General features: G+C 46.1%; 2 protein-coding genes and 1 long non-coding RNA gene across 8 annotated transcripts in view; 2 read left to right on the top strand and 1 right to left on the bottom strand.

Annotated features, from left to right (window-relative positions):
* Positions 1-222: 222 nt before the first annotated feature.
* On the bottom strand, positions 223-8,239 carry LOC120949054 (RNA-binding protein 45). 2 transcript variants are annotated; one of them, XR_005751008.2, is made up of 7 exons: positions 7,556-8,239; positions 6,299-7,201; positions 5,969-6,214; positions 5,597-5,871; positions 5,408-5,527; positions 2,565-3,789; positions 223-2,527 (listed from the first exon to the last, which is right to left on the bottom strand). XR_005751008.2 is itself a non-coding variant. In XM_040366025.2 (6 exons), the coding sequence occupies exons 1-5, from the start codon at positions 7,755-7,757 to the stop codon at positions 5,453-5,455; spliced, it is 1,701 nt and encodes a 566-aa protein (XP_040221959.1). In that variant the 5' UTR covers positions 7,758-8,239; the 3' UTR covers positions 223-3,789; positions 5,408-5,452. The 2 variants fall into 2 exon arrangements, 1 of the variants encoding a protein (XP_040221959.1); XM_040366025.2 differs by having other exon boundaries at positions 223-3,789.
* Positions 8,240-10,997: 2,758 nt separating this feature from the next.
* LOC125906750 (uncharacterized) lies at positions 10,998-12,723 on the top strand. Of its 2 annotated transcripts, none has more exons than XR_007452098.1 (2): positions 10,998-11,384; positions 12,599-12,723. It is a non-coding gene; the product is annotated as an uncharacterized LOC125906750 (long non-coding RNA). The 2 variants fall into 2 exon arrangements; XR_007452097.1 differs by lacking the exon at positions 10,998-11,384 and adding an exon at positions 11,508-12,359.
* A 268-nt stretch (positions 12,724-12,991) lies between these two features.
* LOC120951803 (protein boule) overlaps positions 12,992-13,672 on the top strand; it is a 59,965-nt gene continuing 59,284 nt past the window's right edge. For 2 of the 4 annotated variants that reach the window (XM_049607124.1, XM_049607129.1), the window contains exon 1: positions 12,992-13,107. The gene's annotated coding sequence lies outside the window, so the exon portion shown is untranslated. The remainder of the gene's footprint in view (positions 13,108-13,672) is intronic. The other 2 variants (XM_049607125.1, XM_049607128.1) reach the window with 1 other exon arrangement.

Here is a 13,672-nt window from a genome sequence, read left to right on the forward strand (position 1 = left end):
AACGGTGAATTCTCAATTTTCCTCAAAGTACAACAGTCAATTTTGATACAACCTACTTTAGCGGCAGTTTAGCCACTTAACCAAGAGCATAAAATTTGCCAATTTCTACGTGAATATCATTTCTTCATTCCAGTGAAGAAATTCCCAACCAATGTTTGTGTCTACAACTTTCTCAATATCGATACAACACCATTGACATTAATCGCACCATCATTCTACGAATCGTGGTAAATATTGGCAATTTTTATTTTAATCTTTCACGGCTGTTGTCAATTATATTCTATTAGATCCGAACGCTCGAATCAATCAAATCTGATTATCGGCCATCATCACACCATCTGCTGTGTCTGTATACTTGACTAAAAGCTATCGCACATATAGTGAAAAAAGGGGGAAAATACAACTTAAAACAAAAAAATATATATAGGCTGGATCGGATACACTGAGAGAGTAGTAGTAGCGGATGGTATAGAAAGTAAAAAAAATGAAGGTACGAACAAGAGGAAAAAAGTACACGAATCTTGTTCAGGATATAACATCCTTTCAAGTTCGTGTTGTGTTCGTGATTTTAGAGCATAACCAGATTGTTTAGCTGCACCCACACATCAGCATTTTTTTCCATGGCTAAGATAGAGAGACACAATTGCGAGGGCTTACAATACTACACAAAAAAATGTTACAAACTATATGAACTAACGCTACACAATTGGCAATTCCAGCCCGGTCGGGCGTGGGACGTTGCGCTCTTATTAGCTTAGATTGTGTTGTGGTGTTGTGCATGATCAAAAGATTGATATACAAAACATAGCAAAAAGCAAAAATATTTAAGCTAAGCTAAAGGATGGACGATAATAGTAAGCTATCCGAGATTTTGAGAAAAACAAGGAGTCGCATAAAGACGGATAAAGTTACAAAAATCAATTGCTCTTGTTGTGTATGCAATGTAGTTGGGCTGTAAAAGGAAGACAACCCGGAAAGAGCGTATGCTTCATAAAGCGAATGAGTGGTAAATAAATTTCCAAAACAACATCAGGATGGCAAACGCGTGATTATCATGCTCTTTACATATCCAGGCACAAAAACTCATTTCAAGCAGCAAAGGTGAAAAGCCAGAATGAAATTTTTGAATCTGCAAATCTGCTTAACAGTCAGTTGTTATGAAACAGTTTCATACTAAAATACATCTAAAGTATAATGCAAAGCAAACTCTACCTGTACAATTTGGGCTATTTTTTACTGTCTCTTTCACTCTCAGGCGACTTGACGATGAATTTATGTACCTAGTTTGGCGCGATAGGAAAGAAGTAGTAGTCGTAATCCTACAATTAATTTTACACACTAGCTCTAGTCTTTCTAAAATGGTAAAACAAAATTTGTTCGAATGGTAAGGCGCCAGCAGGAAATCTCAATGTAAGAATTGTAGCATCTTGTTTTTTTAACGTTCACAAATCTAAAAAAAAAGTGAGCTTAAAAACACAAACAACTAATCGCCTCTACTTGTGCGTCTGTAACTGAATCTCTTCGTGTGTTGCTTATAGAAAAATATAGATATGTCTAAAAAAAAGCAATACAATTATGTGCTCTAATTTCATGAATCGACTGACTTCTTCGCGCTTGACTCTACTCGTTGTGGGGGTTTCCACTAATCCGCGATCCTTGGTAGAGAAGATGTACCAAACAAAAACTACTCGCATCTATAGAGAGGAGGTCCTTTGGTCTTATTGAAATTTCAATAAAGGACCGCACGTTACACTTTGAAAGACCAAACGCATATGCAGCTAAGCGTCAAACAAACTTTGCGATCACCTCTTGAGGATACAGAGAGATTTTTTGTCAAAAGCCCACCCTGAACAGCTTTGCCAAAGACAACTCTCTGCCGCTTTGGGGGTTGGATTAAATCCGCCATCATATCATGCACCGGCAATCACGATTGTCTTTCCATCACATTACTAAACGGTTGTACTAAATCCAGTACACAAACATCAACCATCGCGCATATATGTACACACATTTGCTTTACACACGCACTAGCAGATCTCGGCCCCAGTGTAAGTAGTTGCTGTTTTTTTTTGCATTTAAAAGTTAGTGTCAGAGACAAGGCAACGAAGCTCCAGAAAGTGGTACGGAATAGTGTTACAACAAAAGTAGCTAAAACACTCACTTGAAAGCGAAATGTAAAATAGGTGCCTAAAGGTAATTGTCATGTAAAACAAAAAAGAAATAAAGAAAGAACGTCCTTCGAAACCGGTATCTCATCCTCTTTCTGTCGTCGCTCTTCCATTCAACGCAAAACCCTACATTCACACACGATCGCGTGCTCACCAGTACACGTCTCAGTCTTCAGTACACTTCGTTTTCTTGTATCGTTTGCCTTCCCAAAAACGTTCACTTCCGATCATTGTCTTCCTGTGTCCGCCTTTCGTTCTTCTCGATCGCATACGCGCAACATGGTAACACCACCACCACCCACTAGGTGGCAGTGGTAAAAGGATCGTCCTTGTTCGTCCTTGTTCGTTTATGGTTCCTGCTTGTTGCGTTTTGTGTGTATTTTCACAGAAGCACACATTGACAGTGTGCGCCTTCTAACTCCGTGAGTCCGTGTTCTAATCGTTTGCGATCCGCCGGCGTGTTTCTTCGTCCCAAAAGTGGTCGCTGTTCTGTGTCCTCTTTGCGTACTGTTCAGTGTTTCCAGTGCTTCTCTTTTTCTCTCTTGCTCTGTTTCTCTCTGTATCGCGTGTTACAATGTTCCAAACAACCGTCCAGTGTCGAAACGTGCTGTCGTCACAGTAGTCTTCCGAGAGCGTGGTGATGGCGTGCTGGTTGGTTCACCACACCCTGACCAAGTTGGCGTTGTGGTCCGTCCGTACGAAGGCGTCCAGGGCATGACAGGAAATGAGGGGAAAGTGTGATGATGATGGTATAATTGAATGCATTAGGGATGCTTGGTACGACGATTGTGATGGTTACGTTTTCCGTTTTCGGTTTGCTCCATTCGATTTTTTGCAGTCGCCAAACACACATACACACCCACACACACCGTCTAGTGATGTCGTCCACAAGTGTCCATAGGTTCGGAAATGTCCGGGACGAAAAGGGGAGGAAGGAGAGTGAGAGAGAGACCTTATCAAGTGGAAAGATCCTCCACGCCCTTGACAGTCCCCTGCACGCCCACGCAGACCTTAGAGAGAGACGGAAAGTGAGAAAGAGGGAAAGGAACGGAGGATGGACGGTGGTGTATTGTGTATTAGCGAGTAGCAATAGCACAAAATCGGAAAAGCGCTGCACATCGTCAGTTTTCCCTTTCTTTTTGTTTTTGTTTGCTGTTTGTAATAGTGTACACACGTCACGCACATTTTCTCGTGTGTCTGGTGGATGTTTGTTTCGTTTGTTCTTTTTCTGTGTAGGATGCAGGAGAAGAGGTGTTTTCTCCAGCCTGGTGCCAGAAGGATTCGTATCGTAATGCTGCGCGCGTTCTAACGTTCTTTTCGTTCTTCCTCTCTCTCTCTTTGTCCAAAACCGTTCTCTTTCGGGTGTAGGCGTCCAGAGTTCTAGTAGTCGTAGGTACGGTAGTGTACGACTGCTGGAGGAGGTCTCCCCATACCTCCCCCCCACATCCCGTAGGTGTATCGTTCAAGGTATATAGAGTATAAGCTAGGTTATGCTACAGTACCAGTACCATCGTATCGTTTCAGTTTGTTTCGCTTCTGTGTTCACATTCTCTTGTACCAGGGAGGGGGGTTTGTTTCAGTGCGTCTCTTTGCTGTTCGTTAAAAGTAGTGTGTATGCGTTCTGTGGAAAACAAATTATGTTAAAGGTGTTAACAACGTCAGCTCAAATCAGGTAGGGGAAGTGCAATACGGAACACAAAAACAAGGAAACAATAGTACATAGAGCCACGGAGGTTTGTGTGGGGGAAAGAGTATGCATACCGCAAGCCATTTAACATGTACAGCGAACGAACGATCGGTTACCTGCATTGTTTGCCCATGGGGGTTTTTTTTTGCAATAAATGAATGTGAAATGTGGACCAATATTCTGAGATGTGTATAGCAGTAGCTCAATAACAACGCACAGAGTTGAAAATTATTGAATTAAATTATACTAAAACATCATCTTTTTAAAATCATATGAGAGCTATTCAAGTAATGAGTATGTCTTTGATTTGTGAATGATATTTAGGTTCCGACAGTTGAATGTTTTTTTAAATGTTTTTCTTGCAATGATTGGGGAAGAAAAGTGTGACGAAATGTATGATTTAGTGGTAGGAGCTCGGAATCGGACCTACCCGATTCCGATTCCGTGTTCAGAATCAATTCCGGAGCCGAATCCCATACTGGGTCGATTCCGATTCCGGAGCCGAATCCCATGAATAATCGATTCCGATTCCGGATCCGATTCCTAGTTCAGAGTCGGATCGGGAATCAGAATAGACCTGGGAAGCGCAATTTGCGGTAACGGAATCGACCTGGGAATCGCAACTTGCGGTAACGGAATCAGAATGGACTCCAAAATTGAAATGAGCTCCAATATGAGAATCAGTTCTTGTATTGAAATAAAAAGTCTCGGAAGCGATATCAGTCCAAATCTCCATGAGAATGGATCGGTTACAAGTAAATTTTGATTATTTATGGCTTTCAATACGTACCATCATTGGAACTAAACGTCTATTCTTATAAGGATGCCGAAACCGACTCCGACTTCGGAGCCCATTCCGATTCCGGAGCCGATTTCGATTCCGTAACCGATTCCGATTTCGGAGCCGATTTCGATTCCAGAGCCAATTACGCTTCCGAAACCGATTCTGATTCCGGAACCGATTCCGATTCCGAAACCGATTCCGATTCCGGAACCGATTTCGATTCCGGTACCGATTCTGATTCCGGAACCGATTTCGATTCCGGTACCGATTCTGATTCCGGAACCGCTTTCGGAGGCGATTCTGGAGCCGATTCCGATTACGGAACCGCTTCCGGAGGTGATTCTGGAGCCGATTTCGAAACCAATTCCATAGCCGATTCTGATTCTGGAAAATCATTCCGGACCTACTATCCGGAATCGATTCCAGAAAAAAAATCGGAGCTAGCCGGAATCGATTCCGATGAGAACTTAATTTTTCCCATCACTAGTAAGATGCAAGTACACTAGCCATCACAACATGATTGATCCGTTATCACAGCTAAAACGTTTCCCATTGGAAGACAGTTGGTATGGCATACATGAAAAGTTCTCAGCTCTATCATACCATATCGCGGGACAGTGGTGCACAGTGGTGGCAAATTCCGTCCTTTGAAACCCTCTCTCTCTCTCTCTATCCAACACAAACAGTTAACTTTCACTCAAAGAAAAAAACGATTCTAGTTATACTGGACACAGCTCGAAAATCTTGGAAAGGCATTTGAATATTTACCTGTGCACAGACGCGACGCTTTATTCCACTGGCAAGCGGGCAGAGTTACTCATTCTCCATGCGCTCATCGTGGCGCATTCTTTTCCTTCGATCGTTGCTCGGTTCCTCCGCCTCCAGCACCTGAAAGAGGAGCAAGAACCATTTAGCCAAAAAGATTTCCAACAGAGCGCTCCCCTAACTAATACGCACCTTCAGCCGTACGTTCAGAATGTCCGCACCGTGCAGCTGCTTGATCGCTTTCTTGGCCGACTCCTCGGAGGCGTACTTGGCATATCCGCAGTTCTTGTTCGGCAGCAGGTAAACGTCGATCAGGTCGCCGAACCGGCAGAACGTCTGCTTCAGCACGCTCGTCGGCAGCGCCTTCGGAATGCACACGATGAAGCAGCGCTGGGCAACCTCGGCGTTCGCGTTGGCCAGCGGTTGGGGCGGCGGCAGAGGCACACTGCAAAACGCCGCCTCACGATCTGTGGCGAGGGAAGAACGGGAAGAAAAAGGGTCGATTAGCGGCGCACCGGTACGGAACGAACCCCGGCCCTGCTAAACCTCCTCCACCGCCCATACCGTTTCCGTTGAATGGTTCGACCGCACCGCCTCCGCCGACTCCGACGCCCACGCCTCCGACACCGACTCCAACACCACCGACGCCCCCTACGACACCTCCGACGCCCATCGTGCCGACCGTTTCGTGCCCGAGCCGGATGATCAACCGCTCGCCGGGCGGATACTCCAGCCCGTGGATCTTGTCCCGCGCGTACATAGCCGACTGGCTGTTGTTGTACACGACCGTTGCCGTCACGTTGCGATTGTCTAGCGGGGGATGGTTAACAAGAAAACCGAACCAATTAGCATCCTGGGGAAGGAGAAAATCGCACCTCCGAACGCAACACTTACTGAAATCATTATTGATCTGGCAATAGTCCAGCCCGGGAATGATGTCGAACAGGCGCCACAGCTGGTCCTGGTTCAGCACCGGGCTGCACAGCACGGTCAGCATCGTTTCGTTTCCGTTCGGCACCATCGCACTGTTGCCGCCCGCCCCACCGTACCCGCTGAAGGCGCCAAAATCGTTGCCACCTCCGCGCCGGTCCACGGCACCGCCCGCCCCCGACCGCCTATCGTTGCCGCCCATCGCGGCAAAGCCCATCATCGCGCCGGCCCCACTCACACTGCCGACACCGCCACCGCCCGGTCCCACCCGCCGGTCGTCGGCGAACCCGTTCGCACTGTTTACCGCACCCCCGAACACACCGGCCCCGGCGCCTCCTCCACTACCGCCACCACCGCCGGCTCCACCACCTCCACCACCACCTCCACCGCCACCACCACCTCCTCCGCCACCACCGCCGCCACCGCCACCCCCGACAAAGCCGCCAAAGTTCTCGTTCGACGAGACGGACGCGTTGCGGGGCGGCTTCGGCTCGGCAAACACGGCCTTATACTTCGGATCGCAGCCCTCGAACGCTTGGGCCGCGTGCAGAAACCGGCCAAACTTGACGTACGCAAAGCCCTTGCCCTCCTTCGTCACCTTGTCGCGGATGATGGTGACCAGATCGACCGTGCCGTACTTGCCGAACTCCTCCCGGAGCGCCTCCTCCGTCATGTCCTTCGGGATGATGACGAACAGCCGCAGGTACTTCTCCTCCTCGTTCTCCGTCTGCTTGCGCGACCCCTGCTGCCGGTTGGCCGCCACCAGCACCTTGATCGGGCGCGTATTGTCCCCGACGCACTTGCCGTTCATCTCCTCGAGCGCTCGGGCCGCGTCGGACGTTTTCGCGTACTTGATGTAGGCGACACCTTGGAAAATAGGAGGAGAAGAAAAAACCACAAACACACACGGTTTAAAAGACGCAATGAAAGGCAAAATGCGCGTGGATGTGGGCGTGAGCAGGGTGGTTGCAAAAGCGAAAGGGAAAAATTCAATAAACGGTAACACCCGAAACATGTTCCGTAATCGTCATAGCTTGTCCCCTTTTTTGCAGTAGGCGATGCATTCGCCACCTTTGTGAAAAAGGAAATGCAACCCCTAACCTTACCCATACACGCACGCACAAACCCACACACACACATCAAACACGAATGCTCGCATAGAAACGCATCTATCACGACGCGCTCCCTCTTCCTCCTCCTTCTCGAGCTGTTCGGTAATACCTTTGCCTTCGCCCGTCGCCCGGTCCTTGACGATCCATATTTCCTCGATGTCGCCAAACTTGTCGAAGTGTTCGCGCAGATTTTCCTCGGTGACGCTCTTGCTGCAGATGATAAACAACCGCGACATTGGCGGCGTGTCGGCGGAGCTTTTCTCCTCGGTGAAATTGTTGCGGCTCGTGCCGCCCGACCGTCGCTCAGCCATCGGTCCGCCCTTTAGAAACCTTTAGCACCTCACACACTGGGGGGAGGGGTGTTCTGTAGCCTTTTTAGCGTGTGTCGGTGTGTCGTGTGCTGAATCGTCGTCTTCTTGCCGTACTGCACAAGGAAGGCTCTTTTCTAGTCGTTTCCTCGCACCAGCGCCTACTGCAACACACGCACACACACGGTGACTCCTCGACCAAATGACCGAGGGTAGGCCGTGCGTGGGGAAGCGAGCAGGAGGTGAACAAGCTGGCTTGTGGTGCGTTGCTTGGGGTGGCTGTTTTTTCTACTCTGTTTCTGTGCCTTCTTGGGAAAATGATCACAACGACGACACACACACGCACACAAACACGGGGATAATCGGGAGGGAAATTAAGAGCACGGTTTACATCACACGGAAAAGGAAACACACGCAACGTTTAGAGGAAAATCGTACGCGATGCCAGACACCAAAACTTCAGCTCTGATCAACAATCGGACAGTGACAGCCAGTGTGGCCAGATTATTTTGGCGGTTTTCGGTCGGCGCATCAAAATTTTATCGGTAGTTTTCGGTAGGTTAAAACTCAAAACATAACTGAGTTAAAAAAAAGTAAAAGCGAAAGAAGTGTTAAGTGGGATGGGGTGGGGGGGGGGGTGGGCTAATGCGCAAAATGAAAGTTCCATCTCACGAGAATATGCATCCTCTATCTAAGATATGGATTAGATTTGGTTCAGCGGCTACACAAATGAAGGTCTTTCTGAAGTGTCGATGTGAAAATTGTACTGGGAATTCTAAGCCAAAGAAGAACTAAGATGCACATTATTTTTCTCAGTGGTGGCAAGTTCTTTTTCTCGGGGCTCTACCCGACCGCTTAGGGCCGCAGCAGTGCTTCATTTGATACAACTTTATCGTACGTGCTGTCATTTGATTTTCGCTGGATTATTTAGATTGAAATGATTGTTTGGCTGAGTTTTATAGTTCAATGATTAAAAAAATGAAATACTAGATATATATATATATATATATATATATATATATATATATATATATATATATATATATATATATATATATATATATATATATATATATATATATATATATATATATATATATATATATATATATATATATATATATATATATATATACATCAGTATTTCTGGTCACTTTGCCAACAGGGCAAGGCGAGCTTTTTGGCGGCCACCGTCGCAAAACCGTCGCAAAACGTCAAAACCGGCGTCGCATGTACTGCAAACCGACGTCGCCGGCGAGCGAAACTCGCAACGATTTCGAGGCGCTGGCGACGGTCGTTTTTGACGTTTTGCGACGGTTATTCAAGGTGTATGGATATTAGGAGGTGAAGTGCTTCAGAGCAAATTGACATTTCACGACTTGACATAACAATACTGGGGGCCAAGGTGTGTTTATTAAGGAGGTGAATTGTTAGCGCGTTTTCCGGGCGCCATCATTGAGTATTGTTATGTCAAATCGCATACAATTTTCTATACCCCCCTCCAGCCCTCCCCGATTTTAATACCGGAGCATCCAGTATTGTTATGTCAAGTCGTGAAATGTCAATTTGCTCTGAAGCACTTCACCTCCTAATATCCATACACCTTGCTGGGGGCTCCGGTATTAAAATCAGGAAGGGCTGGAGGGGGGTATAGAAAATTGTATGCGATTTGACATAACAATACTCAATGATGGCGCCCGGCAAACGCGCTAATAATTCACCTCCTTAATAAACACACCTTGCGGTTATTGACCTTTCGAGCGAGCTTTTGCCCTGCGAGCCAGTGTGGCCAGATTATATTGGCAGATTTCGACAGGAGCACTGTTGAGAACGCAACCATTTAAATTTAATCAATTATTTTAACGATCAATTTCTTCTTCATTTTCTTCAATTTCTGAGGAAAATACAATGAAACAGTGCGAGCGAGCGTTCTTTTCAGTGGCACTCACTGGCGCTCTGCCTCGTGCATTTTAAAGGCATGCAATAGAGCGCATTCTCTCCGTGAAGGCGCTCCATCCGCCATTTTTAATTTTCAGCCCAAAACAACGGACTTCGAATCCGATCTTGGGCCGGAACCCCACCGTGTGTTTGTATCTACCCCTCGACTGAAAATTTAATTCTCTTTTTCTGTCAGGTGAGCTTAAACCGCGGACAGCGAGATTCAAATTCAAATTTAAATGATTTTCTTTGACGAAAAATTCTCGGAATCCACGCAACTGACATTTTCTACTTATTATGAACATAACATTTTAACGGAGAAAAATAAAAAGTGCCAGGCAAACAAACGTGCTTCAGCGCGATAAGTAACAAATCAGGTTAGCAATCATTGAAACAGCAACCCAAGCGCCAAAGATTGAGCTGAAACGACTGAAAAATCAAATATCTGTGATTTTCGGTAGGATAAATGGAAAATCGGTAGTTTTAGGGCGGTCATCTGTGAATCGGTAGGCATATAAAAAATCGGTAGGAATACAGATAAATCGGTATTTCTGGTCACTCTGGCTGCAACAAAAAAAAAAGCGATGACAGCAAACGACACAAGCATAGCACAGTGGGAGTGCCGAGGGTCATCTTACTTATGTATTTATTTCTTTATTTTTCGTTTTCAAATGCAAATTAAGACTGAACTTCATACATAGGCACAATCAAACGTTCCTAATCCCTTTCTGTATGGATGTGCTATTCAAGCATTGCAGAAATTTTGGTTTGTTTTGGTTCGGTTGGTGGTTACAGTGCTGAACCAAAAAAGGCAACGAAGCAATTATTCAATTTATTCGCATCAAAGGCGTAGTTTTGGTTTTAAATCTTATTTTTTAACTCGAAAATCAAGCACACTATTAAATATAAATAAACCATCTCATTCTTTGAATATTAAAAAAAAACATTTTACATATATGATATTAGAGTAAAAATAAAAAAGACACCGCTTTAAAGGACCAACAAGAGATGTAAATAAGAAAATGTGTATCCTTTCTATTGAAAAAAAAGAAGGGCCAAAATATGTTTAAAAAACCCTGTTCATTGCAGATGACCATCCGCTTACCCTCGGTGCGCAGCAGAGCAGCAGAGAGTAAACAAAAAAAAAGCAAAACCCGTGAGCAATTCGTGGAAAGTGCACTCAGCTGTTCCTGCTTATTGCCCTTTTCTGGCTTTCTGTGTGAATCGAAACCGCTCCCGTTTGGCCTAAATCATTCGTTCCACAGTGTAGCAGCAGCATACAACCAAGTGCTTAAAGGTACGGTCTTCACTGTTGGTCAATTGGTGCTATTCACGAACGGCAGTGAAAATTGTGTCGAAAAAAACAATACAAAATCGTAGTTTAATGTACGCGGAGGAAAGCAGCCCCCAGTATCGGGGATCTCGCACTCTCGCGCTCTCGTTCTCGCTCTCCCTTTACTCAAGCGCGCGCTCGCACAGAAGTAGCGGGACGTGCTCGTACTCACTCTCGCTCTCTCTCTTTCTTTCGCTCCTGCTTTATCGCTGGCACTTTATTGTGGCACACCGACCCAAACCCCCGGGCCCTGTCGCGAATTTCGTCAAGTCTTCTATCGTCAAGCGGTGTGTGTTGGTGCCTGCTGCTTTTCTGCTGCTTGCTCTTCCGAAGAATAGTTTCGATTTTAGTGTGCTGAGGTAAAGAGTGAAGCATTGACAAAAAGTGTACCCCAACATTCTTCTGGTGCTGTTTATTTTTTCGTTCCCAAACTGCGTGCATTTTGTTCTACACTGTGTGGCCCCCGAACGTGCAGGTGTATTGGGTGAAAAGCGCGATTTAAATTAGTAAATGGTTCCGGTGGGGGGTAGAGAGACAGCTGCAGCGATATCAGAAGGAGGTGTGCGTGCGTGCGTTCATTGAATTTTGTGTGCTGTGGATTTTTTTTGGCTGGTATTTTGCTGCCTCTGTTCACGGTGTACAAAATGGATGCAGAAGAATGTTGTGCACCTCACCACTTGCGCCTATTCCGTCTAATTGTGTGCCGATTCGGTCTATGGCCGCTTATTCCTAGAAAATTTCTCCTTTCTCTCTCTCTCGCTCTCGCTCTCGCTGGGTGCTTCTGGTGTGTTTTTCATTGCTCGATAATCGCACACCATTTTCCTCGTTCTTTTGGGCTGCTGCTGGTAGAGTGTGGGGGAGATTTTCAGCTACAATTTATCCATTTTCTACCCAGCACGAAGAGCACACGCACGCACGCACTTGCACATGCCATGAGTGATTATCGTGAGCGATTTTCTCTCTCCCATCTCTATCTCTCTCTTTCCTTTTCGTTTTTTTTATATCGACGTGCGATAAAAATCACCACAATTGACGTGTGCGTGAGACAGACATAGTGCGAGAGGCAACAGTCGAGCGAGAGCGTGCAGAGTGCAGCCGAGAGTGAGTGACACAGAAAAACGCACACACACACACACGTGCACAGGGAGTTTCGAGAAATTTTCCACTCTCTCTCTCTCTCTCTCCCCGGATTTTGGTTGGGCACACGCGTTGGGCGAGAGTGGGAGTTTTCGCCGTCACTTCCGTGCTAACGTTCTTCGGGAAAGCGTGTGTGTGCGCGACACTGTTAGGGCCATCATCTTTCTCACCCAAGTGCTGCTGACCCACAGAAAGTTGTAAGGAAAATTTTGGGCCAAAAGCCACCCCCCGAACCTTATTTCCCCTCACCAGAAGTGTGTGTGCCTGTGGTATTGCAGCAGAAAAACAGTCCCGAAAAGTGTGTGTGTGTTTTGGCCATCTTTGCTATTCTTGGTCTGTCATCCGTAACTGACAGATCAGAGATCTGCCCCCCACGTCCCCCTCCGAGCCAGCTCATCCGTAGATACTAATTTTATTTTCCTTCCCTTCTCTTCAGCGATCCGCCGCATCCTAGTGACCCCTGTGCTCTGTGGTGGTGTAGTAGTGTGTCAAAATACGTGCGGTTGTGTGTATGTGTCTGTTTGTCAGTGTCATCAGTGCTGTGCGTGCGTGCTGAAGGGTTCGTGCAAATCTCAAGCAAAAGCAAAAGCTCAAAACAGAAACCTCTCACCTCTTTGCTTCTCCGCGTTTCTGGGTGCGTGTTGGTGCAATTGTGTTTCACACTGTGACCACAGAACCTCCGGAGAAACCCCCGGTGCAGAAAAAAATAGTGACACACCGTGACAACCCTGTGCAAGAGTGTTTTAGTTGGTTGTTTGGTGCACCGTTACACTGTGCGGATCAAAGAAGACGAACGACGCAAAGAAAAGGAGATCGAGCGCCAACTACAACCTCACACACACGCAACTACTTCCGGTTCGCTTGCCATCGCCGAGTCCCTGTGTTTTCCTCTCGCACGGTACATTGTGTGCCTCCTCCTTTCTGTGTGTGTGTAGAGCATTTCGAGTAAGTATTTATTGCCATTGTGTGTGAGCTTCTTGTTGTGTCCTCCTCTCTGTTCCGGAAGATGTTATTATGTAAATAACATTACACATTTACACACCCATCCAATCCCCTCCTTCTCCCCCACATTTATCCGTCGTTATCAGGCAGCAACACCTTTTCTGTCCCTTTTAGTGGTTTTTCTGTTTGGTTTTGTTTTCTTAATTTTACTCTTTCCGTTTTTAACGTCCATTTAACGACCCCGTTCCAAACCTCCATCTTCTTTCTATACACAAGGCGAAATGTGAAATCCTGCCCGTTTCCACTGGTAACCCCTCAGACCTTGGGATGTTTGCAAAAGTTGTGCCAAAAGCAAAGTTTACCTACTTGGATCGGTTTTGCCTCCACGGGGTAATGGGAAAATTACAGCCCACACACACACGCACACACACAACGGCTCAAACACATTTAAAACGTGCACATTAAAAAGTGGGTGGGGGCAGAAGGGGCAAAGGTGCTGTCGACTAAAGAGTGTGTGCTTAATCGAGAGTAAATTCATTTCACATCGCCGACAACATTTTAAACAACA

The sequence above is a fragment of the Anopheles coluzzii genome, chromosome 2, assembly GCF_943734685.1.
Source record: "Anopheles coluzzii chromosome 2, AcolN3, whole genome shotgun sequence".
Classification (NCBI taxonomy): Eukaryota; Metazoa; Arthropoda; class Insecta; order Diptera; family Culicidae; genus Anopheles; species Anopheles coluzzii.

Bases quoted from the DNA above. Each gene is read 5' to 3' on its own strand.
- LOC120949054 (XM_040366025.2), bottom strand. From the start codon at position 7,757: ATGGCTGAGCGACGGTCGGGCGGCACGAGCCGCAACAATTTCACCGAG. The intron at 7,202-7,555 runs GTATTACCGAAC...CTATTTTCCAAG, and splicing joins GGCGACGGGCGAAGGCAAAG to GTGTCGCCTACATCAAGTAC. The intron at 5,872-5,968 runs GTATGGGCGGTG...CCCTCGCCACAG, and splicing joins CGAACCATTCAACGGAAACG to ATCGTGAGGCGGCGTTTTGC.